This window comes from Carassius carassius, chromosome 18, assembly GCF_963082965.1.
Source record: "Carassius carassius chromosome 18, fCarCar2.1, whole genome shotgun sequence".
In the NCBI taxonomy this organism is placed as follows: domain Eukaryota; kingdom Metazoa; phylum Chordata; class Actinopteri; order Cypriniformes; family Cyprinidae; genus Carassius; species Carassius carassius.
In genome coordinates this window covers 13,072,890-13,099,671 of record NC_081772.1, presented here as the reverse complement: position 1 = coordinate 13,099,671, position 26,782 = coordinate 13,072,890, and the positions used below count along the sequence as shown (strand labels likewise).

The window sequence follows — 26,782 nt, the reverse complement described above, 5'->3', positions numbered from 1 at the left end:
GTTGTGTCTAATTCTGTGTACTTCTCATTTTTACTCGCTGTCTGTTTAACACGTCTCAATATGTTTTTCACACAGTTTTTTTTTTCACTAAGCAGAGACAAACTCTGAGGACAAATGTTGTCACTAGATTACCTGACTATTGGCAATGCAGGACAGATTTTTGTTGGTTAGTGGTCTAAGTATTCAGGACTTAAACTTCTGAAAAGTGGACTTGGCTGTGGGTGCTGAACATGCAACCTAATTGGGAAGAAAACTTAATGGGGTATTAATGTAAGCAAATGGCTCACAATCAATGATCAAATAAAAGCTTCTTGCTTAGTCTCGAATTGGCATGTGAGTGTGGTTCTCTATCCATTTACATTTTATACACCATTAGTTATCAAAATAAAAATGCCAGAACTATTCAATTTATACAAACATAGGTTTGAAATCTAAATATATCTAGGTTTAATAAATCTAACAACAAATAAAATTATAGACTTAAAGAAAACACAGAATCTCATGTACAAAGAAATCCATTATGATTATGTTAATCATTATTATAAGCAATAGCCATTTATGATTTTTTTCTCTTCTTTTTGGAATTTATAATTTAAGTAAGTTTGCCATTTTACATCATTGTCCACAATAAATTAATCTGACATAAGTCTTATCTTTGAAAAAAAAAAAAAAAAACAATCATGGGTTCACTATTGTCACAAACAGATTGCACAGTCTGAGGAAGTGATGTCAAAAGACAATGTGTATATATAAGTATGAGAACTGAGAGCGAAACCTCTTACTAAAAGAGAAAAAAAAAATGAATTTACTCTTGGGCACATGTCTTGGATTGCTGTTCAACTTTGTTTTTAATACAGGTAATACAGAAAAATGCCAGTCAGTATGGATACATTTCATAATGAATATAATATTTTTCATATTCAATATAATATATTTTTTAATTAAGTTTTTTTTATATAGTTAAGGTTATGTTTGTGTTTATATTAAGGTGCTGATATGATTGAAGAAGAAAAGAAAGTCTTCCTTGGAGGGCATGTGAGTTTGCTGTGCCTTAATCTGTTGACACAGACAAACTGCAGTAATGTTACATGGCTGTCTAATGATAATCCTGCCATTGAGTTGGTCACCCTTGGTAAACGCAATCCGGACAGGTCACAGAGAGAAGGCAGAGTGCGTCTGACGTCTAACTGCTCTCTACACATCAGTGAACTCAAAGCTGCAGATAATGGATGCTACACCTGCCGTCAGTATTCAGGTGTGCATGGAAGCAAAATAGGAGAGGATGCAAGAATTTGCTTGATTATTAATGAAAGTAAGCTAATGCTCAAATTCATCAAACTTTATGGCATGATTTATCAGTTTGTCTTCCTTTGTGTCCTTCACTTTTAGAAAACAATATGTGTAAAGTTTTAAATTAATTTAAATCTTGATTTTACTATGCAGTATACAATATTTACATGTGTATTAACATTTTATATTAATAGAATTTAACATTAATAGTAGATTTCTACCAGTTTAATTGTTTTCCTTGTTTTTTCAGCTGTCCATTCCATGAACAATAATGACAGCAGTGATGACAGAGAAGGTGATATATCGTCCACCAAATATTTCCATAAATCTTATTGTCATGTTCGAGAATTGTATAATAGGTGAAGTGACATTCAGCCAAGTATGGTGACCCATACTCAGAATTCGTGCTCTGTATTTAACCCATCCGAAATGCACACACACAGAGCAGTGAACACACACACACACTGTGAGCACACACCCAGAGCAGTGGGCAGCCATGTATGCTGCGGCGCCCGGGGAGCAGTTGGGGGTTCGATGCCTTGCTCAAGGGCACCTAAATCGTGATATTGAGGGTGGAGAGAGAACTGTACATGCACTCCCCCCACCCACAATTCCTGCCGGCCCGGGACTCGAACTCACAACCTTTCGATTGGGAGTCCGACTCTCTAACCATTAAAGTAGTATATACACTACAGTGTTCAACGGCAATCTTATATTTGTATCCCTTGTTGGCAGTTGTTCTGTGTAAATTAGTAGTTCAACATGAGTAGAAAGGGCTAAAAGAGATGTGTTTTTTCTAAACACATTTAGAAAAATGCAGTATGGTGTGTTGGTAGAAAAACCTAAAAACATATAAATAAGCCTTTGAATTCTAATTATATCTGCTTTCTTGGTTTCTTGTCAAAAAGCATACTGTACATAACTTCATAATAAAACTTAATACATTATAGTGTATAGAAACACAAAGACATTATATCTACGTAATGCTATAATGCTGTTGTTTTTTCATCTTCTTCTTCTTTTAAAGACCTGTTAATGATAATAATCCTGTCAGTGCTCATCGTCGGTGCTTTGTCGGTTACTGCGCTAATCATTTGGCACAGATATCACAGGAGAGGACAAAGTGAGTCACGGTTACCTTACAGTTTCATTCTTTACAACTGTGCTTTATCTTTTAACTTAACCAATCTTCAACCCTGAAAATGTGCACTTTCTTTCTTTCTTTCTTTTAGTGTGGACATTATTTGAAGATCAAAACGTATTGGAATTTGAAACCAAAATAACTGAACATGAACACAAGAATGTGGGTAAAATGTCAATTGGATATAGCATGTACATCTTGATTTACCGGTGTGCTGCTTTACTCAATTTATTGAATTCTGTTCTTATCACTTGAACAGGGTGAAGATGTGCACTACACTGAGTTAAACCTCAATGTAATGAAACCAAGGAAAGTGGACATAGACAAAGTAGTGGACAATGACCAAAAAACTGAATATGCTGTCATAAAACTATGCTAATCGCTGTAAACATGTTACACTAAATAATTCCTCAGTTGTACAGCGTAAAATAAGTTGATTTCCTCGACTGCATGAGTCATGTGTGCAAGCAATTCTTCACAGGTTATGATTCCCATGAGGTCTTTGTCTGTATTTGGTCACTGGATACTCACAAGTCACAAGTTTGTTGAACTTCCCATTCTGTCGCTCTCTCTTTTGTCACAACCATTTTTCCATTAGTTTTTTTCTTCTTTTAGCTTTACTTTATGTTCTTCATTAAATTAAGATAAACTAATTTTTGCCTCAGTCTTAACTTCTGTAAAAGAACATTACAATTGCAAACATCACAATCGCACAAATCAACAGTCATATTAATTCAAACTGGTTTCTGTTTTTTTTTCTTTTCTTGAATGGCACAAACTCATCTAGAAACAGAGGACCAAAGACCAGTAAAAGACGGAATTTGTAAAATATATGAAACAGAATGAAACACATCACATTAATGAGTGTAAATGTAGTATGTAAGGGTTATTGATGGGGGGAAATTAGATGCAAACCACCATGAGTGGGGTCAAATCTGAAGAGACAAATATGTAACTATGGGTCATCAACCACAAGTCATTTACTGAAATTACACTCTTGTAAAAACAACCATGAAATGTCATACATCAGCAGTTTGTCATACAGTACTTCCCAAAAGAGCCGTTCAATCGTTTTACATTCCTTGTGAAGTTTTAGGTTTTAAACACAAACACACAGTTTTGTGTGTGTGTGTGTTTAAAATTAGGTCTGTAGTTCAAATGATCTTTCACATTCTATGTTCATGCCTTAAATGTGAATTTTGGCTGTTTTTCATGCAAGTTGCTATATAAGGACTACTGCGCGCCGCTTACCCAATTCCTCAAGCACATAAATTCCCATTCTTGAACTAGCCTAGTTGTACTCCTTATTTAGTAAGTGGGCTTTACTGTCATATTTAATGTGAAGTTGAGCACCAATTCTGTGAAATCACAAGAAAGGAATCCACACACACACACACACACACACACACACACACACACACACACACACACACACACACACACACTTTAATAAAATGTTAACTGTTTAATTATAAAGGTGTACTTTAGTCTCATGGCTTAAAACCATTTTCATTTTATTTGTAATTTCTATGTGATAACAAACCCCCATTACAGGAAATAATGATCTCCATGAAGACATTATGTGTATGTGGTAAAGACACCAGAGCAACATATATAAACATCCATGTAAAAATTGTAAAACTGAGGTGATGGGAAACAATTGACATTTTATGTCCCAGCATGCAATATATCAAATAGCTCCTTTAAACAAATATTTTTGTAAAAAAAATCTTAGACATTTTGTCACGATTTTGGATATAAAATGAAATGAAATGGAATGAATAAATAAATAACATGTTCATTAACCAAAGTGAAGATTGTTATATAGATAATAAGGAAAAGATGCACCTGAAATGTGTTTCTCTGTACACCTTTAGTTTAATTTGGTGGTTAATGAGGTGAAGCGCCATTTAAAAGCAAACTCTGGCTAGCAGAACCCATGTTGAGATTGTCCAATAGGTGTCAAGTGCCTGCTCTTGAATGTGACTGTGCTGAGTCCACACTGCCAAGCTCAAGAACAAAAGGTTGCAAGACTCTCCTCGTCTGTGTCCCACAGATTTTTGATGACCCCCTCAAACCTCCAACATACACAAGCACGGCCCATACCCCAGCACATACATACAATCTCAGCATGTGGCAGACTACTGGAGTCGACCAAATGCTGCCCCATTTGCATTTTAAGCACAGGATGGAAAGAGAACACTTGGGGTGTTTTAGCCCACAACAGCTCATCAACATATAAGCTTCACATTTTAGTAAGAACTTCTGTTATCACACTTATTTAATACTTTTTTTTCCTTTTTTAACTTTACACTGCAGAAATAAGATTCTTTTTATTGGCATTGATGGTTCCACAAAAAACTTTTTAACATCCATGGAACCTTTTCACTGAACAAAAGGTTATTTTTAATGAAAGAAGCTTCTTCAGATTAATACAATATTCTTAACACACCAAAATTGTTATTTTAAGAAAGAATTTTTTTTTTTTTTGAAACCATACTATGTACATGTTGGCTGACTTTTATAGTACAAGTTTGTTTGAGTTGCAACCTTTTGACTGCGCATTTCAGACAGTTAATAATAATAATGCATTTTTGGGCATAAGCATTAATAAAAGCAAGCTATAGGAATATTTCAGCATTGTTTTATGCCTGGCACCAGGTTGTCTCCATTCAAAAAACTGGACTGGAGAGAGTAAATTCAGGAAGAGAGATGTAGTTCAGGCAGGTGAGGGGTGGGGTGGAGGTGGTGTGTGGCTGAAGCAGTAGAAACAAAAGGTTCTGTAAAAAGGCAGAGGTGTTAAAAGTGATACCCTGATGAAACAAGAGGCAAATAAGCACCTTACCAGATCTGTGTTTCTCTCTGCCATTTGCACACACTGTCTGCTCTAGCACAACTCCAATAAACAAAAGAGTGAGCTTGACCTTGTGTGGCCTGTGTGGTTTTTAGTGAGATGAACACACATACAGCACTATGAACGAATAGGTAAAAGTTTAAGTAAATAGCATACTTGCTGAATTTACTGAACCTAGAGAATGATAAAAGTTGTGCTCTGGTGGGTTATAATGGAAAATAAGGCCTTGCTTATCCAATAAAAGAGAGCACTACTCTAAACATCCCCAGGTATACAGAAAAAATCCATCTACATCTGACTGAAACCGGACCCCAGGCTTCGGCATGGAAAGAAAACACTTCAAAGCCATTGTCTGAGGGAGTTCACTTTGAGCTATGGAAATGGAAATTTCCAGCATTCCTCAATGATAATTGGCTAACTCCAAAAGTGCAATGAAGCTTAACTTTAATTACCAAGGAAGCTATAGACCTTATTTAAACTTTATTGTCTATGTAAAATATTTTCATTTTTAAACATTTTTATTGCAAACATTTAAGGCCAAACTATAAACTTAATGTTCAAACTTCTAACCAGAGAGACTGTTCATTTCCAGTATATAGTATATAGGCCCATTCCAATAGTAGACAGATTAAATAAATACACTTAAAATATTCAACACTGTAAACTATGCCATTATATCATATATATATATATATATATATATATATATATATATATATATATATATATATATATATATATATATATATATATATATACAAACTATAAACTTAATGTTCAAACTTCTAACCAGAGAGACTGTTCATTTCCAGTATATAGTATATAGGCCCATTCCAATAGTAGACAGATTAAATAAATACACTTAAAATATTCAACACTGTAAACTATGCCATTATATCATATATATATATATATATATATATATATATATATATATATATATATATATATATATATATATATATATATATATATATATATAGCGCAAGGTTGGGGGTTCGATTCCCCGGGAACACATGATATGTAAAAATTGATAGCGTGAATGCACTGTAAAAAGCGTCTGCTAAATGCATTAATTTATATATATATATATATATATATATATATATATATTACTACTATTAACTGATTTTTGGGATGCTTAGATGTAAGGGTAGGGTATAGTATTATTATCTTATAACCCATTTGTGTCTATAATAAGTCCTCACTAAAACAGTTTCCACTGATAGCCTATAGGTGTGTGTTTGTATGTATGTGTGTGAGTGATTGCGTGCGTATAGGGGTTCAACACAACTCAGTGATTGACAATTTCCTGGAGGGAGGTCCTTTCCTTATCATGTGAAATTTCCACTGCTGGGGTTCAGATTGCGTTCGTTGTCTCACCTATGATGAGCACGTTGTCCACCTCACACAATGGATTAAACCTGGAGTTGTGAGAAGGTCTAAGTTTGCCATAGCTGACTACTTTACAAAGCTGATTTCTTAAGGGAGGGAAACGCGAAAAACAAGCTGAGGTATTTGCGCTTTCATTTTATTCGTTTGAATATAGTGCACTTTGCACGGTACTGTTTGTTTTTATTCTGAATAATTCAGTTCTAATATGAGGACAGTTTTGTGTTCTTAAGTATATTTTTTAGGTGTATTTTTTTCTTATTTTATTAAATGACATATAACCTAGACTACTTTGCTGTTTCAAAGTAAATTAACAAAAATGTTAATGTATAACCGCACACGAAAGTGCTGATAAGTGTTCATATCATGGATTGTGTTTTTCGTGTGTAACGGAGACTCTGGTGCGTTTGGACTTCACTGTCAGTCTCATTTGTGAAAAGTATTTGTAACTGATCTCTCTGTGTGATGCTGTGCGGTTTATTTGTTTCTGTTTAATACATGTTATTCAAAGATTAAAGTTCATAGCTGCCCAATAATGTCCATTTCTAAAAAGGTTCCATAAAAGTCAGTGGAAGTCTAGACTCTATGTGTGCAAATCTACAAAAAAGATACCGCAAAATGTGCAGTCAGACCTAATGTATGGCTCCAAATATTGTAACTATTTATTTTATATTATAACAATGCATATTTCTTTTAGCAGACAGATGTGGGAAAGGGGGAAAACCAAGTGTGATAAACTAAGTGACTGATAGATACTGATAAACCAAGAATGGTTTTTATTTTTTTTTATTTTTTTTTACTGATAAATGTTATCATGAAATCAAGACAGTCTTAAAAAAAAATTTCTGTAATTGTCAACTCTGTAAAATGCATGTGTGATTCTTTTGGACTGTCTTTTGTCTTTTTTTCACAAAAATGTTAAATTGTTGTATGGTTATGCCAATCACACCCATCTCTTTACATAGGGCCATTGCTATTTTACATTAATCAGCATTGTTATCACTATTATTAACACTTTTTGTGTTATACAAAAATATTTTCAATGAATTCATTTTCATACGAAAGTTTTAAGATATTTTACATCTGTCAATAAAACAAAATGTATGCATTTTGGCAACCGCTGTAAATATTTATATACTAATGCTAATCCTCTTGTTTCTTCTTTTTTGTGAAGGCATGATTCAGAGGACAGAGCTGGTGCTCTCGGTCTTGGGTGAGCTGCAGGAGGCCACAGAGTGCATGGGTCTTGACGCCCTAACTAAAGTTGCTGTGGAGGTGGAGCAGGTCCTGGCCCCTTTCCATCTTCCTACAGCGCTCTGTCCTGAGATCTCTTTATGGCTGGGCATTGACGCAGTGGCTCACAGACTGTACCCAGCAGATGCACCGACTGGTTTACTTCCTCTGATCTGCAAAGGAGAAGGAAACCTGCTGTTTGATGCAGCTAGCATGCTTCTGGTGGGCTCTACGAGTCTGAGTCTGGAGCTGCAGGTCAGAACTGTGGTGGAGATGCTGCTTTGGAAGAGATACTACCTGTGTGGTATGATTGACTCAAAGGTCATGCTGCAAGCGGTTAGGTTTTCCCTCTGCACTGAGGAGTCTCAGGACATGCTCAATCTGCCGATTCAAGTGCTGGAAGCCATCTTTGATGCCGATGTCAAGGCCTCCTGTTTCCCCGGCTCATTTGCAAACATGTGGCACGTGTATGCGCTGGCATCCGTCCTGCAGTGCAACATTTATTCGGTTTATCCCATGTACAATTTAAAAATTCGGCCCTATTTCAATCGGGTCATTCGCCCGAGGACGTGGTCGAAAGATGGTGGGTCCTTGACCCTTCACATCATGTGGTCGGGTGACTTGGAGGCAGGCTTTGTTTTCAAACCCCACAACTTTGTGGCCTTGATTCATGCGAGCGACCTCAAAATCGGGAGTCCCAACAGCGAGCAGCGAATTCCCTCGGTGAAGTCCATGGATCTTCTGAATCAGGACTCCCGGCTGTCTTACTCCAACCTTAAAGACAAGTTCAACATCACCAAAAGTACCTTTTACCGCTGGAAGAGGCAAAGCATCGAGTATCACAAGAAATCGGTGGCCAGGTATGAGGCCAAACACTTTTTCCTGACATCCTACAAGCAAGGGAAGCTTATTCCCCTCAGCCAGTTCAAACAGCTTTTCCCGGAAATTCCAAGATCCACTTATTATGCGTGGAAGCAAGAGCTTGTGTCCACTTGCAGTGTCTCAGGTGGCTCCATGGGGGAGCTGAGTCCTGCAGACAGCACTGAACAGGACTACTGGTCCTCACCTGAAGTCAAGAAGGAGCCCAGCCAAGGGAGCTTTGCTAGCGTGTCGGCCTTCAAATGTGAGAAACTGGAAGGAGAACGTGCTCAAAATGTGGCCTTGATGCAGGAGGCGAAAAAGAGCTTGCAGAACTGCATCGTTACAAACATGGCGTTCCCCTACAGAATTTTCAAAAGAAGATTTCCAGGCATCTCCAGATCCACGTACTACAATTGGAGGAGGGAAGCCATGCTGTTTATGCCTTTCAAAGAGCTCTCAGGTAGCAGCGAGGAAAGCTCAGATGCTGATAAAACACAGAGTACCAGAGGTCACGTGTCCCCTGCTAAGTTTGACAGACAAAAACTGTCACCCAGAGTGAAGATCTCCAGACACAAGCAAAGAAGCCTGAGGCTGGCGTACCACCAGAGGAAAACTTTAAGAGAAGAAGCCAAAATGCACATCCAGAGGTCAAAGATGTCCTTCATCAAATTCAAGCTCAAGTTCCCTTCGGTTTCCTCCTCTTTCTACTGGCTCTGGAGAGTTTCTTTGAACAGGAAAACCAAGAAGCCGGTCATGATGTCTGAGACGGAGAAATCCCAGAGCTTGGCTGTCTCAACAGATGTATTCGAAAATATAAATACTCCAAGAACGTTTTCTTTTGATGGCAACATGGATTGCCTGAATGGACAAAAAGTTTGTCCCTCTGAATTCACACTGCCTGAATACTCCCTGCCTGACCAGTCTAGGAATGAACAGATGTTTGTGATGGATGTCGTGGCACTGGCCAATTTCAAGGCCAAAGCAAAGCTGTTCTTGCAACAACGCTTTGAAGAAAAGTCCTTCCCCACATTCAGAGAATTCCGGTCTTACTTTCCTCTTACTCCTCGTTCCACCTACTACATGTGGAAGAGGGCTCTGCATCACGGGGTGCCATTAATTCATGGCTGAATGTTGTGTTCTATCCCTCACCACTGTGAAGTCCTGTAAATAAGTCCAGTTTTTATAGTTCACAATGCATTGTTCTTTTGAGTTTGACTGTTTATTTTTTTTAGTCATCCACATAATTGCAGTTCATGCATCTTAATTATTTGTCCCATTCCTTTATTTGACCACTTGGTTCTAGCTCAAGGACATTTGCGTGTGTGTGAAATCAGACAGTCTTTGTGTCCACCTACAGTAAGTGCTGATGGCCTCCAGGCAAAAGGCAGTTCAAAGACATTTTCAGGATCTCAAATGCCTCTCTTCTGACCACCAACCCCCTTATATTTACAATGTAAATGAGTTCAAATTCTGATTAGGGTCATTTTATTTCTTGTTTATTTTCTTTAAATTGTTTTTGAGACTTCTTTTTATTTCTATTTAGTTTTTATTCAGTTTAAACTGTGAAATTACAGCTGAGGATTTTTCTTGAACAAAAAAAAAAAGTATAGTATTTTAATTCGTACCCTGGAGTGTTCTTTCTTTTCTATTACTTTTCTTTTTTTTTTTTCTACATATATATTTTTATACTGACAATTGAATGTTATCTCTGCTTGGGAAATCTTTATGTGGCCAATTTAATATGGATTCCTCACGTTTGAATGTTACAGAATTGTTGCTGTTTTGCACATTGTTTTTGACCATGTTTCTTGGTTTCTTTCCTCCTTTTTTTTTTTTTTTTTGCTGCTGCTGCTGAAGGTCAATCTCACTTGATTCTGTTTTAGTGTTTTCTAAGGTTTAACTACTTTATTGACTTTTCCAGCTTCACCATTATAGTGTTCTGTAACTCTTGATTAAACATGAGTTCACAATGTGCTCCCTGGATCATTTTGATGAATTTGTTAAGCATAAAACTAATTTTGTTAATTTCATTATGTTGAGCATCTAATGTATGAGACCAGTTGCTATGTGCAATAAAACCTGTTCACTGGTATATACCAACTTTTCACTCTGTTGGTGAGTGTTTCTGCAATAAATGGAACTTTAACTACCCAGTCTTAGGTTAATTTGTTTTGATAAGTGCTGTGTTAGTTGTACTCTTGTTTGAGAACAAAGACGCTCTGGAGTTAATAGTGAGAATAAATGTGTTAAATTTCAGTTGAGGCAGATCATTCAGTAGCAGTTGGGAAGAAACTGTTATTGTCGTTTAAAGGTGGGGTATAATGGTGTTTCGTGTATTCAGAGTTGTTCACAGCGTTAAAGAGATGGAATCTCATACTAAACATGGCCAAAGTTGTAAAAAAAAATTTTAGAAGAATGACTGAGAATTTATGTGCCGAAAATCTTACATCTGGGTTGGTACACGTTTCGGCAGTTTTTTTTTTTCATGTTTTTTTTTCGATCATGGATCTAATGACGTAGACAAGAGCGGAACATAGAGCGGAACTCCTTATATGAGCATTTCTGTCGGAAAAGCGCGCCCGCGCACACGTTGGCCAGAGGAGAGCTAGACCGCACACATCAACACGCTTCGAAATCATCGGCAGCGCTGCGTAGGATTTGTTCGAGAATGACTCCAAATAAGTGCGTTTTTGTTTGTGAGGGAAAGTTAACCGTGTTCAGCTTCCCCAAGAACCCAGCGTTACATGAACAGTGGATGCAGTTTGTTTTTCCGTGGCAACAACGGAGTGTATCTAGTGCGTTTGTGTTTTCTGGTTATTTGAGTGACGAATGTTTTATAAACAAGGCCCAAGTCGACGCTGGATTTGCACATCTTTTGCTATTAAAACATGGAGCCGTCCCTGTGATAAAAGACCCCATTCATGTTAGTACAATTGCATCAGATTTCTGTATTTTTTTGGAAATCGGCACATAAGTGAATATATGTTAATGGAAACAACACAAAATCAGTGTTATAGCTCCGACTACGGCACGCCTCCAGGAGCTCGGCTTTTTCCGGGAAGAATCGGAAAGCTGTATTTTTCTTTTACAAATATGATAAAACTTAAGACTTTGTGGATATATGAAGGATGCAGTACTACTCTATAGGTACTCAAGATTCACATGAGATTAGGTGAAACTGTGTATGTTATGTACCCTTTAAGTTAGCCCAATATTGGCCTAACAGTTCTATTTTTTTTATTATTTTTTTTTCCTCTGGGTGTAATTTGTTCTAAAAGTGGCAAATAAGGTATTCTGAGAGCTTTCTGCTATACTTAACACTGTGATGTCTGTATTATTTTTGGAGCACTTCTTAGACACCGATTTCACCACAGCTTCAATAAGTGTTTACCTCACAAAAGCATGAAAATAATTGACAGGAGGGATGAGCAACATGGTAAAAGAGTTTTTTTATGGATGCCAGAATGCTACAGAAGTATGTTGGTTTTAGTTTGCACCTTTTTAATGGATGGACTCATATATTTATGAGAATCCCCAATGAGGACAGAATCTAGAAAATTGAGAGAGGGAAAAAAGAGAGCAAAACCTTTTAAATCTTGGATTCTTTCTAAAAGCTGATTCCCCTCAGCCAGTTGAGACAGCTTTTCCCGGAAATTCCAAGATCCACTTACTGAGCATGGAAGCAGAGCTTGTGTCCACACGCAGTGTCTCGGGCGGCTCCAAAAATCAAGTAAATAGACAAATAATGCACCTGTGAAATGTGTGTGTGTGTGTTTTTTTTTTTTATAAGTTGTTTCAGGTCATGAAAAAGTATTTGGATATAAATGCACTAGATGGCAGTGGCGGGCTGTCTTTAGGAGCATCTTTTAGTTTGTTTTTAGGGCTGTCAGGGAATCCTTTATGCAATGACTTGCTGAGATTCCCCATGTAGTTTTTTTTAAAAAACAAATTAATGTTAATAAAATAATGTCACATATAGTTTTTAAAAAATCAAAAAGGGAAATGAAAAGAGGTTAGTCAATTCATAAACTGAATCCAAACTTAAACCATTAAATAGTTAAATATAGTCATTATGACATTGACTAGTTGCTATCTTATCTGTGTTGAATTTAAAAAAGGTAACTACAGCTCATAAAAGCATTTGCTTCAACTAGGCGTAATCCCTTCATATTTAGAGAGAAATAATAATTGAACATTATGAATATTTTTCTTACATTTTCTTTGTTTTAGAGACATTAGTGGGACCTTTACTTGGACATCACCTGTGCCGTTTTAGTGTGCCATCTACTGAGTGCAAAAATGAGGGCAAATGGGAAGATACTGCTGAAGATTAGAGGGAGACGCTTTCCTCAAGAAGTGAGTAAGGTAATTATTAAATTGGCTTGAAAAAGCCAACTTACTGAAATACTGTTTAAACTTCTTCTTCTTCTGATACTAAATTTTAAAATGTATCTCCTCCTAGAGCTTTTAAGATAGAACCACCAAACTCGGGTCAGACCTTCAGACTGGTCTGACTCGGGTTGCTATATCATTTTTAACTGATCCGGCTTACTGTTTTCGTAAACCAGACTACCAAAACCACCTTAAATCCCATAGACTTTTATTGAGGGGGTGAAATTTTAGGTAATACGACTTAGCTGTCTACTGCCATAGCCTAAAACTCCCAACTAAAAATACAGCTAAAACCAGCCTAAGCTAATCGGTTCCTTTGGCTGGTCTCTGAAGTGGTTTTGGCCACTGTCACTGGTCTTGGCTGTTTTTTAGCTGTTTTTTACTGAATCAACTGGTTTTAGCTGGTTTTAACTGGATTAGCATAGAAAAATGTCAACAACATGCCATTAACTTGCTAATTAGGCTAGAAACATGCTTTTAACATGGTTTTAAAGTGGTTTTGGCCACCGTCACGCTGGTCTTAGCTGAATCAACTAGTTTTAGCTGGTTTTTGACTACCATCACACTTGCTAATCACGCTAATAACATGCTAGTCACTTTCTAGTCATGCTAGCAAACTGGCCAATCATGCTAGTTACAAGCTTGCTAGTCATGTAAACAACATGGTAGAGATATGCTACTCACTTGCTAATCATGGTAATTACATGCTAGTCACTTGCTAATCACGCTAACAACATGCTAGTCACTTGCTAGAGACATGCTAGTCATGCTAGCAACATGCTAGTCACTTGCCAATCATGCTAACAACATGTTAATTACATGCTAGTCACTTGCCAATCAAGCTAATTACATGCTAATCACTTGCTAATCATGCTAATTACATGCTAGTCACTTGCTAATCATGCTGGGAACATGCTAGTTACATGTTAGCTTCAAACTTTCTGGCTAGGCTTTTTCAAGCCAACTTAAAGTTTGACCACAAACTTTACTATCTAGTTTTCTTTAGATTTCTGTGGAAATTATTTGCAATGTATGATAGTCTCACAATTTATTTCCAGAACATGATGGGATACGCAGAGCCTCGAATGCCACTCCGGTGTGGATTTAGTGTGCATTTAGGGCATTGTGCTTTGGTATTTTAAAGACCTGGGAAAATCTTGGGAAAGACTTACCGTATTTTCCGTTTTTTCCTCATCATGACGTATTTATGGACTGATGTGACTTATACTCAGGTGCGACTTATAGTCCGAAAAATACGGTACTTCCTGTCACGCACACAAACTCTCAAGTGGCCAAGATGGCATGTCTGGGTATTTGGTCACACTATGCTCCCTTACAGGATATTACTTCACATTTCTGAAGCACAAAACATAAACCAAACGAGCCAACTCGATAAATCTAAATGACACATGATAGAAGATTAAAAAAGACAAACCTTTTTTTTAGACAGGCAGTGAATACTAGTTAAAATTTATAATTAAGTCATTCTACGAAAGCACTGTATAACTGATATAGGCTTATTTTTTTATTATTTTTTTTCCTTTTTATTCAAAACAATTCCAAACATGCTTAATATATCAGGAAATATCTTGTTTCTCAAATATGTGTAGGTAAGCGCGTTTTGCACCTTTATAGATTGCTATTTGATCAATATATGGAAATGTAGTGTAATCTATTAACTACACATAAAAACCTGACTTTTTACTTAAGTGCCATATCATGCCATAAAATATTTTTAATACGACTGAATTTGCATTTAATGTAAATTTTAATAACAGTATTGTAAGATACTTATTTTAACACTTTCATTTTACAGAGAGTAAAGAACATTTACATTATCAAAAAACATTTTCATTCAGTCTAGCCAGAGTTCAGGCACTCTCAAAAACTCCCATTAAAATCACTGAAGCACTTTACATTATGAAACGAATATCTTACTTACATTCGTACGCACATCTGCACTTTTTGTTGTTTCTGATGAGAGAATTCGCTAAATAATTCAGTCAGCGAGCAAGTGAACAAAACACTGCGTTTCAGTGATGACTCTTCTGGACGTCTCTGATTGGCCATTGCATCCATAAGCGCAACAGAATAGTTTCTGATTGGTTATCATGAAGCGTTGTACGAATGCGTCTGTCTCTGGCTCAGCGCCAGCCAGCGAACGCAGATTTGAATTTAGCAGCTGATGCTGTGCACTGAACGATCTAATCACACCGCTGTGATTGTATCAAATATATAAAAAATATTATTCTGCAATTTTTTTTTTTCGTTTGGAAGCTGCATTTAAAATCCACTTGGCTCAGAAATCTGAGGGGGCACATGCCCCCTCACTTCGAATGGGCACGACGCCTCTGGTCCCAATGTGCAGTGAGCTAGGGAGCTGATTGAGACCACTGGAAAAAGTGTAACGGCTAACTTGGATCACGTGAGGCACCTCAGACAATCATACACTGACCTCTGGACTACTTCCCTGCATACCGCCAAAGCCGCAGTGTTAGCATTAGCCGTTACACTTTATTGACTAAAAGTTGCAGGCTTGCCTTGTAGTAGTCTCAGCCTCAGACGTCACGCCCCCAGACCGTTGGCTAAACGTCTGATGCATATGGGACACAAAAATGGAAACACTTCAGGAATGTCAAAGTCGTTATCGGATTGGTTGAATTCTACAGGATTTCTGCGAGATGTGTGTGTCGGGTTCTTTAACTTTCCACCTGGAAACAAAGATACCCAGGTGCCAAACCCCCTCACCAAAGAAGAAAGCCATCGTGTTTAACTGTGATGACGAGCACTCATCAGGAACAACTTAACACTAGATTTTCAAAAGTATGTGAAATATTTAAAGTTCACAGCATAGAATCTTTAAAATATGTCAGAGAGTTTTACATACAGGTTTATTAGTGTGGCGAATTTTCCACGCCTCGAAACGTGATGATGAATGAAACGAAGTGTGATTGGTTGTTGGACATCTCGGTCAAACGGCATCATAGGTGGGCTGTGGCCGATGAAAGCTGCCATGAATTCCAGACCTTCAACCTGAAGATCTGGCTACATGAAACTAGCCTTGCAGTGGCTTTGTTGTGAATTAGTTGAGTGCTTAAAGGGTACATAACATACACAGTTTCACCTGATCTCGTGTTAATCTTGAGTACCTATAGAGTAGTACTGCATACTTCATATATCCAAAAAGTCTTAAGTTTTATCATATTTGTAAAAGAAAAATACAGCTTTCCGATTCTTTCCGAAAAAAGCCGAGCTCCTGGAGAAGTGCCGTAGTCGGAGCTATAACACTGATGTTTTGTGTTGTTTCCATTAACATATATTCACTTATGTGCTGATTTCCAAAAAAAATACAGAAATCTGATGCAATTGTACTTACATGAATGGGGTCTTTTATCACAGGGACGGCTCCATGTTTTAATAGCAAAAGATGTAAAAATCCAGCGTCAACTTGGGCCTTGTTTATAAACAATCGTCACTCAAATGACCAAAACACAAAAAAACTTGATACATATGGAAACTCCGTTGTTGCCATGGAAAAACAAACTGCATCCACTGTTCATGTAACGCTGGGTTCTTGGGGAAGCTGAACACGGTAAACTTTCCCTCACATCCAAAAACGCACTTATTTGGAGGCATTCTCAAACAAATCCTACGCAGTGCTGCAAGCGATTTTGAAGCGCGTTGATATGTGCGGTCTCGCTCTCCTCTGGCCAACGTGTGTACGGGCGTGCTTTTCCAACAGAAATGCTCATATAAGGAGTTCCGCTCTATGTTCCGCTCTTGTCTATGCCATTAAATCCACGATCGAAAAAAAAACAGCCGAAACTTGTACCAACCCGGAAGTAAGATTTTCGGCCCAGAAATTTTCAGTCATTCTTCTAAATTATTTTTTACAACTTTGGCCATGTTTAGCATGAGAATCCATCTCTTTAATACTGTGAACATTTCTGAATACACAAAACACCATTGTACCCCCCCCCCCAATTAAAGAAGAGACATTAAACCAATAAAGGTGCACTCAGTCATTGTTTGATAATAATAATAATAAAAAAAAGATTTATTTTCTTGTCATGCCATTTCATGTCATTTGACCATTTTAGCGATGTTACTGTATGAGTTTATAAGGTGATTTACAAAGCATAAAAATAAAAAGTACAAAAATAGTCCACAACCACTGGCACCACTGAGATCATTAAGGACCAACTAATCAATAATCAATAAAACATACTGAATGCACCTTAAAAAAAATAAATGTTTTAGTTGGAAGTAGTGTTGTCACGATACCAAAATTATTGTTTCGATACCGATACCTAGTCAAGAATTGTGATTTTGATACTTTTTCGATACTTTTCCTGAAAAGGGAAAATACACTCTCAAATATCATTGCTGTGCTTTATTTTAAAACCGAGACAACATTCTAATCATATAACACACTCATATATGAACATATGAACAGCAGATATATTAAACATTTGAACAAAATATGAAATATCAAAATATAAAAAATAAATTAGAGCAATGACATTCAAGGTAAAGAAAGAATAAATTTAGCAGCATTATCTCAGTTATCATAAGAAACATAAGAGTAATAAATTTATCTTGATTCTGAACTTTGAATAAAAATATGAACAGCGATTATATTAAACAATGTTTCTGAACTCAGAAGATTTAATGTCAAAAGATAAACAATATAAATTTAAGCAATGGCATTCAAGTAAAAAAAAAAAACAAATAAAATTTAGCAGCAATATCTCAGATATTGTAACTTATTCTGTCAGTTGTGCAATCTTTTCTTTCAGAGGAGAAAACTCAGCTAGTGAGCTTTAATGAGTGTCATCTTTTTCTACCAGTCGTGGACCGGTGGCCAGGGCTGGACTGGGACAAAAAATCGGCCCGGGCATTTTTGCCCAGACCGGCCCACTATATGATCATAAACACCACCCATCTTTGCACGCCCTTAATTATATGCATACCAACTCCCATTCATTAAAACCACTAATGCCATGTAATGAGTGAGTATAGGAACGAGTGAGAGTTAACAGATGAAATAAGTCAAAATTTTATATTTATTAATACAGTTGAACTATACTCCACAGCGGTGAATCCTAAAACAAGCTATAAGCGGCTCTGGCATAGCAATACCAGTGTTTCTTACAGGAGTTTTGTTAAAACTATGGTGGTGTGTCCTATATTCAGTGTGCAAATTAAACAAAGAAAAATTCAAACCTCTTTTAGTTACAGTGTCTATTTACATTACACCTATATATAATAATAGTTATAATATTAATCCAATGACAGTAATAGCCATATTTTGTAAAACAAATGCACAAAAAAATAAAGGAAACTTTCTTAATTAGTTGTACCAATTTCTATACTTGAAAGAGATAAGCACATGATCTTTTATTTTGACGCAAACTGCATCAAGCTTTTATTTTGGCGGAAAACATGGTTTACAAACACCTCTTATTAAATTTCTAGTGAATTGCGGTAATCGTCAACTATGCAGATGTGGAAATAATCTACACTTATGACATGGCCTAAGTGTTTTGAAAGTAGTTATGCTTACCGCAGGCTCTACACTTTCTCATCTCTCTCCTGATCCTCCGTCCTCACTATCATCATCTGCCACAGGAGCTGATGAAGGTCTGCACATCTTTATCTGCACATTCCTTGCGTTTCTTCTCCATCTTTTTTTACAGTTACACACTGACACTGCTGCCGCTCGCTCACTCGTTTAAAGTTGTGATTGGGCCAGCCCAGTGTCAATCAAGAAAAGAGCCAATGGGCCGCTGATCTACGTGTTTCATGGGGTGGTCTGTCAGAAAAAAAAACTAACACTGACTTTGACCAATGCATTACACCGGCACAAACCCAGCGCCGCCAATTAAGCAAAACAAAACAAAACGAATGGGCCGCCGATGCACAAATTTTATGGGCCATTTAAAAAAAAAAAAAAAAAGGTATGAGTATGAGATATCGGCCCAAAAAGCACGTCGGCCCACCGGGCAAATGTCCGGTATGCCCAATGGCCAGTCCAGCCATGCCGGTGGCCACAGTATCACTTGTGCTCGCACATGCAGCCTTGTGATGCGCGGGTCGGGTTTTTTTCCAACCCGCGGGTCCCGCTTTTGTGAAATTATTTGGCCCGCCCCAGCCCGCAAAGAAAGTAACATTTCTTTACCCACCGCGACCCGCGCATCTGGGACATCACGCAAGATAGGCTACGTTTCTACTTAGACCTTCGTATTGTAACCTTATCAAAGAACCTAATAAAATATGAAAATATATATTCCAAATATTTAATATAGGCTATATGTAATTGCACTAGTGATTGTTCGTCCATGAACGAATCGTTCTCGGTCGGGTAATCCACTGATTCATATTTCTCGTTCACTGAAGTTCCTCTCTCCACAGCAGCGCGCGAGCACGGCGCTATTAGCAGCGCATGCGCAGCTCGTGAACTGCTCTGTGAACTGTTTCATCCTGTATGGGAGGCCGTTTCAGCATAAAAACGTTCCAGCGTTACTCGTCTTAATTATATTTTTACTAGTAACAATTAAATTAAAGAGCTCTATAATTTAATTTGTACTAGTAACAATTACAATTAAAGAGCTCTATAATTCAATTTTTACTAGTAACAATTATGATTGTAGAGCTCTCTAATTGAATTATAGAGCTCTGCAATTGTATTCTTACTAGTAACAACTGAATTAAAGAGCTCTATAATTCAGTTTTTACTAGTAACAATTCCAATTAGAGAGCTCTACAATTCATTTATTACTAGTAAGAGTTCAATTGCAGAGCTCTGTAATTCAATTGTTACTAGTAATAATCCAATTGCAGAGCTCTACAATTCCACTAGAGAGCTCTCTAATTAAATTGTTACTAGTAAAAACTGAATTATAGAGCTCTCTAATTGTAATTGTTACTAGTAAAAACTGAATTATAGAGCTCTTTAATTCAGTTGTTACTAGTAAGAATACAATTGCAGAGCTCTATAATTCAATTAGAGAGCTCTACAATCATAATTGTTACTAGTAAAAATTTAATTATAGAGCTCTGTAATTGTATTTGTTACTAGTAACAATTTAATTGTAGAGCTCTATAATTGTTATTGTTACTAGTAAAAACCGAATTAGAGAGCTCTACAATCATAATTGTTACTAGTAAAAATTGAATTATAGAGCTCTATAATTGTAATTGTTACTAGTACAAATTAAATTATAGAGCTCTTTAATTTAATTGTTACTAGTAAAAATATAATTAAGACGAGTAACGCTGGAACGTTTTATGCTGAAACGGCCTCCCATACTGTCAAAGAGTTACTCAAGATGTGACGGAGCATGTGATTTGTTGAATGGAGTGAAACCAGATCGAGAGATCTTCTCATTCATGGACGAGTTGAATGAACTGATACATATTATGAACTAAATGAATGAGTATACACGGTCAGTGAGCCAAGCGTGTAAATCTCGATCAGCAATCAGCAGATACAAAGCACAGTTATAGGTGCTGTGCAGATACTCTCATTTTCATATTTAGCATACAGAACATAACTCCACATTTAATCCCCGATTAATGTGAATATTATATATGAACTGTCTGACCAAACAATTAAAATGTTAATTATGCAAACCTTGTGCTTTGTTCATCTGAACAACTTATTTAAACTATTAAATGCGATCATGCACACATTTTAGTAAAGCCAAATCAGTTAAGTAAGGTCACTAATGCTGTCATCTCGCTGTAGTGCTTTTTTGCTGCTTGCCTGAGGAAAGAAACACAGACGTCCATAGGGAGGCACTGGAAGCGTGCGTTGCACACGAGCGCCAACCTCCCGCTCTCTCTCGTGAGGCCAATAAGGAAGTGACTAAAACTGCAATTCATCGACTGGCCGCTTGAGGCTGGCTGCATAAGGGAGTCAGTCCCATAGACTCCCCATGTTAAAATGCCCAACTTTACAGCAGGAAAAAACATGTTTACAGCCTGGTTCAAAAAATGATTTTGGTTTAAATAGCTAATTTTGCCCTTCATGACAACTGTGAGGGGGGGTGAATTTTTTTATAACTCATCCGTTTAAATTACATTAAGACTTAAAGTTCTGCATAATTAATGGCGTAGCCACTTGAGTGACAGGTGGATTGCCGCTGCTGACACTGCCGTCGTGCTAGGTGGGTGTGGCTACAGCAACTAGCTCCCGCCTTTTTGCCCATTTTTGATTGTCCGGGAGAGTCGCGCGGTGACGCACTGCCAAGATGGCGACGGCCCGCTTTACACACTTTAGGCTTCAAAAACACACTTCAGGGGTGCTTCTCAATTCATATTTGTGCATCCTCGTTTCCTTTCCTCGCTTCCTTTCCTCGTGTCTTAGCTCCACCCTTTCAGGATGCGAGGGAAGGACGCAAGGAAAAGACGTGAGGATGGAGGACTTGAATCAAGTGAAATGATTTATCCTCGCTCCCTTCAGCGTTACTTCAAAGTGTCATCAGCTGTAATTAAAGGGATCTGCCCTTATGTTGTTAAAGTTTGTTAATTAAGACATTCATAATAAATATTAATAAAGCAAGATGCCCTGTTTGAAATATATGACATGCATGGTTTATTTGAAGTGAAAAGGTAAAATATAAATAAAAATTGTTACAACAGATGTGAAGGGGGAGGAGAATTTATACGTGCGTCACGTTAAGTCGATAAAATACTTCCGCATAGGATACACCTGTGTATCCTCGCTCATCTCCTCATGAAGCCTCCTCCCTCCTCGATCCTCGTCTCCTCGTGGTGCAATTAGAGAATTGAGATGTCCTTCAAGATGGCTGTGTTCGATCGGTTTCCGGGTCATAGGATGGACACTACACTATTTATATTTATATACACTACACTTTTTATCCAACACACATACTTAGCGTACACTTAAATCTTTTGCACATAATATACATGTACATACATGGAACACACTACACTACTTATATTTATATACACATACACTTATTTTTCAACACACATACTTAGCGTACAGTTAAAACTTTTCCACATAATATACATGTACATACATAAATGCTCATTTTAATATACCTGCCATACATTGTCAATTTGTATATTGTCAATCCTTACCCACCTATTTGTATTTTTTTGTATTTTTATTCCTTATTGTGTTTTTTGTTCTGTCGCTGTTATGTTGCACTGCGGAGCTCTGTCACGAAAACAAATTCCTCGTATGTGTGAACATACCTGGCAATAAAGCTCATTCTGATTCTGATTCTGATTCTGAGGACGGAGGAGCGAGGAGCGAGGAGACGAGTAGGGATATCGAGAAGCACCCCAGGAGTCTACGGGTGACGTCACGGACACTACGTCCATGTTTTTATACAGTCTATGGTTGCACACAGGGCCGGCCCGCGGCATAGGCGGTATAGGCAAATGCTAAGGGCGCCACTCATCCATAGGGGCGCCAGAATGAGTGAACGAGTGAATTTTTTTTTTTTTTTTACATATTTTTTTTATAATAGGCTACTATTTAAAAACCATTAATTCGAAATACTACCAAATAAAGCAAAAAAAAAAAAAAAAAAAAAAGTCCGGCTCTTCAATCTCCCCCCGCCCATCGAGTGCTTGAAGTGCGTCAGAAACAGAGCGCGCGCAATCAGTTGTTGGTAATTTATTGTGTAGCGTGCCCGACGCCGCATCCAATGTAGACAGCACTGTTTTTGTTAACACACAGCTCGTAGAAACGGGCCTGGCAGCTCGCGCCAGTTCTAGACACGGTGAAAGTTTCCTCATTGTGACGGAAGGCCGAATTTACATGACACATTATAAATGAGCATAGTCTGCGATAGATACAGTGCCAAAAAGAAGAGAAAAGGATAAAGACAGAGGTAAAGAGATGTAGTGAATGAACAATTTATTGCATAGGAGTAAGATACTATAATTTCATGGCAGTTATTTTTACCTTAAACTTAATGTTAGCAGTTGTTCTGAGTTCTGAGTCCCCAGACTGTGATTTTGTAGAATCATGTCAGTTTTAAGACGCATTTTTTATTATCACTTTTTTATTAATGTTTTACTCTACAGTTGTGCAGTTTTGGGGGGATACAGTACAGGCCAAAAGTCTGGAAACATTACTATTTTTAATGTTTTTGAAAGAAGTTTCTTCTGCTCATCAAGCCTGCATTTATTTGATCAAAAATACAGAAAAAAATGTAATATTGTGATATATTATTACAATTTAAAATAATTAGTTTTCTATATAATTTATTATACTTTAAATTATCATTTATTTCTGTGATGCAAAGCTGAATTTTCAGCATCATTACTCCATTCTTCAGTGTCACATGTGACATCCCGTCCATCACATGATCCTTTAGAAATCATTCTAATATGATGATTTATTATGAGTGTTGGACACAGTTCTGCTGTAATGTGTGTGTGTGTGTGTATATATATATATATATATATATATATATATATATATATATGCTAAATCATGAACACAATGACAGGGTGAAATGGGCTGTGATGCATGGGGCACCAGGTAAAATCTTGCCTAGGGCAGCAAATTGGTCAGGGCCGGCCCTGGTTGCACACACCGACATGAAATACGTCTCTTACAAATCTGGAACGCAGTCATTCTTTGAAGTATCGATACTAACAAATTTAGGAATCGTGACGTTTTTAATTTCCGAGAATCGCGATACTTTTGAAGTATCGGTGCACCGTGCAACACTAGTTAGAAGCTTCACAAAATGCAGAGTCAAAATTGACTGGGAGTAAAAATAACTGTGGTGAAATTGAGAAGGGTATGGACAGATTATGAACCATTGATATCATTTTATAGATTATTGGTATCACTACATCCCGACATGGTCATAGGTCCATTTATCAAGACTTATGATCAGTTGGACTCATATTTTGTCTTTGCATTCAAACAGAAGGACTGGAGATTGTGTTAACAGTGTGTAATACAATGGATTCATTTGTCTTGGGTGATCAGTCAGCTCTGACTAATTGTACCACACTTTTGCTAGATTAGACATGGCGCTTTGCTCCTGCTCATTTTGAATAATTTGTTGTACTGCTCACAATATGTGAGAAAACTCTGACAGACAAACTTTTTGCACAAATTTGTCTAATTTCTGCACTCATTATTTTCCATGACTGAGGTGTCTAATTAACTCATTTGATAGTCGGTTTGTACTCAGATTTCATTCATGCTATTCAGAGGCACTTATGGTGATATAATCTAACACAGCAATGCAGATGAATTTACCATTCATTTACCATTGCAATAATTGTTTGCCTTCTGTGCAGAGTGGTAAATATCACAAATATAATGTTTTATGGCATGGAAGGGATGTTTCCATCAGAGAAATATGATGGCACCCCTCTGAGATTGCTTTGGGGCTACATGAATGGTCTTGGCAGGATAAACCTGTGATGGAAAGAAAGAAAGAGACATCAGTACCTTCCATTGCATGCTAATGCCTCGTTACTCTTCTGTAATAACACAACCTCATTAGTAATCCCAACTCTCATTTAACCTCATCCCTGATAATGACCAAATGACTTCCATTGTGGAATCCTGCTCACCGCTGCACCTCCCTAATGACTTCTTTTCCCTGTGATTAGGAGGCAAACATCCTCAGACAGAAGACATGTCGACTTTTGTCTGCCTTAGAGGAGGTGAAAGAGAGGGACAAAGGCCAATTGTGGTTTTGTTTAAGCAATATTAGCAAGAGAACATTAGCGCATAAAGAAAACCTGCAATGCAAATGCACAGTTATTATAAATACAATTGGGCCAGCACTATACCTTCGATTTTTTTTGATCGTACATTAATTTTTATGTCTTATATACTGAAACTTTTTTTTTTTTTTATATTTGGTTGTGAATTCTGATAGAAGCCCTAAATGTTTTAAACTTTGCAGCTCTGTAACATTATCTAACTGGCTGACATGAAGTTTTTGTTTTGGTAACATCAGTAAGTTTTTTTTTTTGATGTCTCAAGAGTTTTCTGTAGCCTATAATTATAATCACTGTTCTGCTTTTCTTTTATTACTAGTATTATACTGCAATTTATAGTCTCAACAAGAGAAGCTTGTGAAGGTCGCCTTCTCTATGATGGTGATTTGAGAATTGAGTCATCTTTCTGCTTTTTAAAGTGTCATTGTCTACCTAAGGTATTTTTAGCCGTTTAATTCAGCTTTGAATGGTCAATATTGTTTTATTTATTTTAAAGGTATGTGAGATCCTCTTTTAACCAAACACTTAATTTGGCATCCTTGATTTTTAAAGGGGTCATATGAAGTTGCTAAAAAATAACAATATTTTGTGTATTTCGTGTAATGAAATGTGTTTATGCAGTTTAAGGTTAAAAAAACATTATTTTCCACATAGTGTACATTATTGTTTCTCCTCTATGCCCCACCTTTCTGAAACGTGTAGATTTTTACAAAGCTCAACGTTATGAAAAGTGAGATGTGCCCTGATTGGCCAGCTATCCAGTGCATTGTGATTGGCTGAATACCTCAAGCGTGTGACAGAAAGTTTACGCCCCTTACCATATTGTAATGCTGTATCCCGGTACAACGAGACAAAAACAATAAAACCCATTATAAACGAGGCATTTGTTGCATCCAGTGGGGGCATAATTACTGATTATAATGACTTATACTTTATTTTTACACGTTGCGCCGCGCCATGTAAACATAAAACCATGTCTGCATTTGTAATTGTAATGTACTACAAACAACAAGCGCTACTCTACACTGCTCAAAACTCGTATTTGAATCGTCAGTGGCAAATTCTTTAAATATGAAAACATACTTACAGGCTGTAAGTCAGAACAGCCAGCTCTGTAGGCTAATCACCCAGGTTCAGGAAACAGTCCTCTGTAAAATGTGCTGCACCCATTATATTTGGGTTGAACTGTTCTGGAACAGTGTTGTAAATACAACTAAACCACTGATTTATAGCTGTGTCCTCTTTTGGAAGGCCAAACATAGTATTTATTAGGGCTGCACGATATGTCGTTTAAGCATCGATATCGCGATGTACGAATCCACGATAGTCACATCGCAGGATGTGCGATGTAGGCTGTCGTAGTTGATCCGTTATTCATCAACTGTACGGGCCAGCTGCTCCCCGGCCCTTGCCGAATGTGATTCGCGGATTAATTGCACAGCAATTAAAATTTTTTAAGTCCTGTCAGTTTAACAGGGCAGAGAGAGAGAGAGAGCGTGCGAGAGAGAGAGAGAGAGAGAGAGAGAGAGAGAGAGCGCGAGAAAGCGCGAGAGTAAGAGAGAGAGAGAGCGAGAGCGAGCGAGCGAGCCCTGGCCGCGTGCTCACTGTCTTCAAACAACACGAGCGCTGTCTTGCTCTCTCTCCCTCGCGCATATTAATCAATTGACACGATGGTGTCGATGTTTAAATCATTTAAAATGAGAATGTAAGTGTGCTCACCCCATTTTTGTTTGTAAGAAAAAATTTGATTAGATTTCATATCGCAATATATATTGCAGAAAAATAAAATATTGCAATGTCATTTTTTCCCAATATCGTGCAGCCCTAGTATTTATGCTCACAAAACCAAAAACACAGTGTTTCCACGACATGGCAGCAGCAAC

The 26,782-nt window shown here is 37.3% G+C and overlaps 2 protein-coding genes and 1 long non-coding RNA gene across 3 annotated transcripts in view; all 3 read left to right on the top strand.

Moving 5' to 3' along the window:
- Window positions 1-958: 958 nt before the first annotated feature.
- On the top strand, window positions 959-3,143 carry LOC132091868 (uncharacterized). The gene is made up of 5 exons (XM_059497957.1): window positions 959-1,312; window positions 1,541-1,585; window positions 2,318-2,413; window positions 2,523-2,593; window positions 2,691-3,143. The coding sequence occupies exons 1-5, from the start codon at window positions 997-999 to the stop codon at window positions 2,808-2,810; spliced, it is 648 nt and encodes a 215-aa protein (XP_059353940.1). The 5' UTR covers window positions 959-996; the 3' UTR covers window positions 2,811-3,143.
- Window positions 3,144-7,853: 4,710 nt separating this feature from the next.
- On the top strand, window positions 7,854-10,920 carry LOC132092429 (vertnin-like). The gene has a single exon (XM_059498662.1). It carries the CDS (start codon window positions 7,854-7,856, stop codon window positions 9,897-9,899), a length of 2,046 nt encoding a protein of 681 aa, XP_059354645.1. The 3' UTR covers window positions 9,900-10,920.
- A 462-nt stretch (window positions 10,921-11,382) lies between these two features.
- The window catches only part of LOC132091867 (uncharacterized), a 104,550-nt gene continuing 89,150 nt past the window's right edge, over window positions 11,383-26,782 (top strand). The window contains exons 1-2 of the long non-coding RNA XR_009422153.1: window positions 11,383-11,694; window positions 13,002-13,136. This is a non-coding gene — a long non-coding RNA (uncharacterized LOC132091867). The remainder of the gene's footprint in view (window positions 11,695-13,001; window positions 13,137-26,782) is intronic.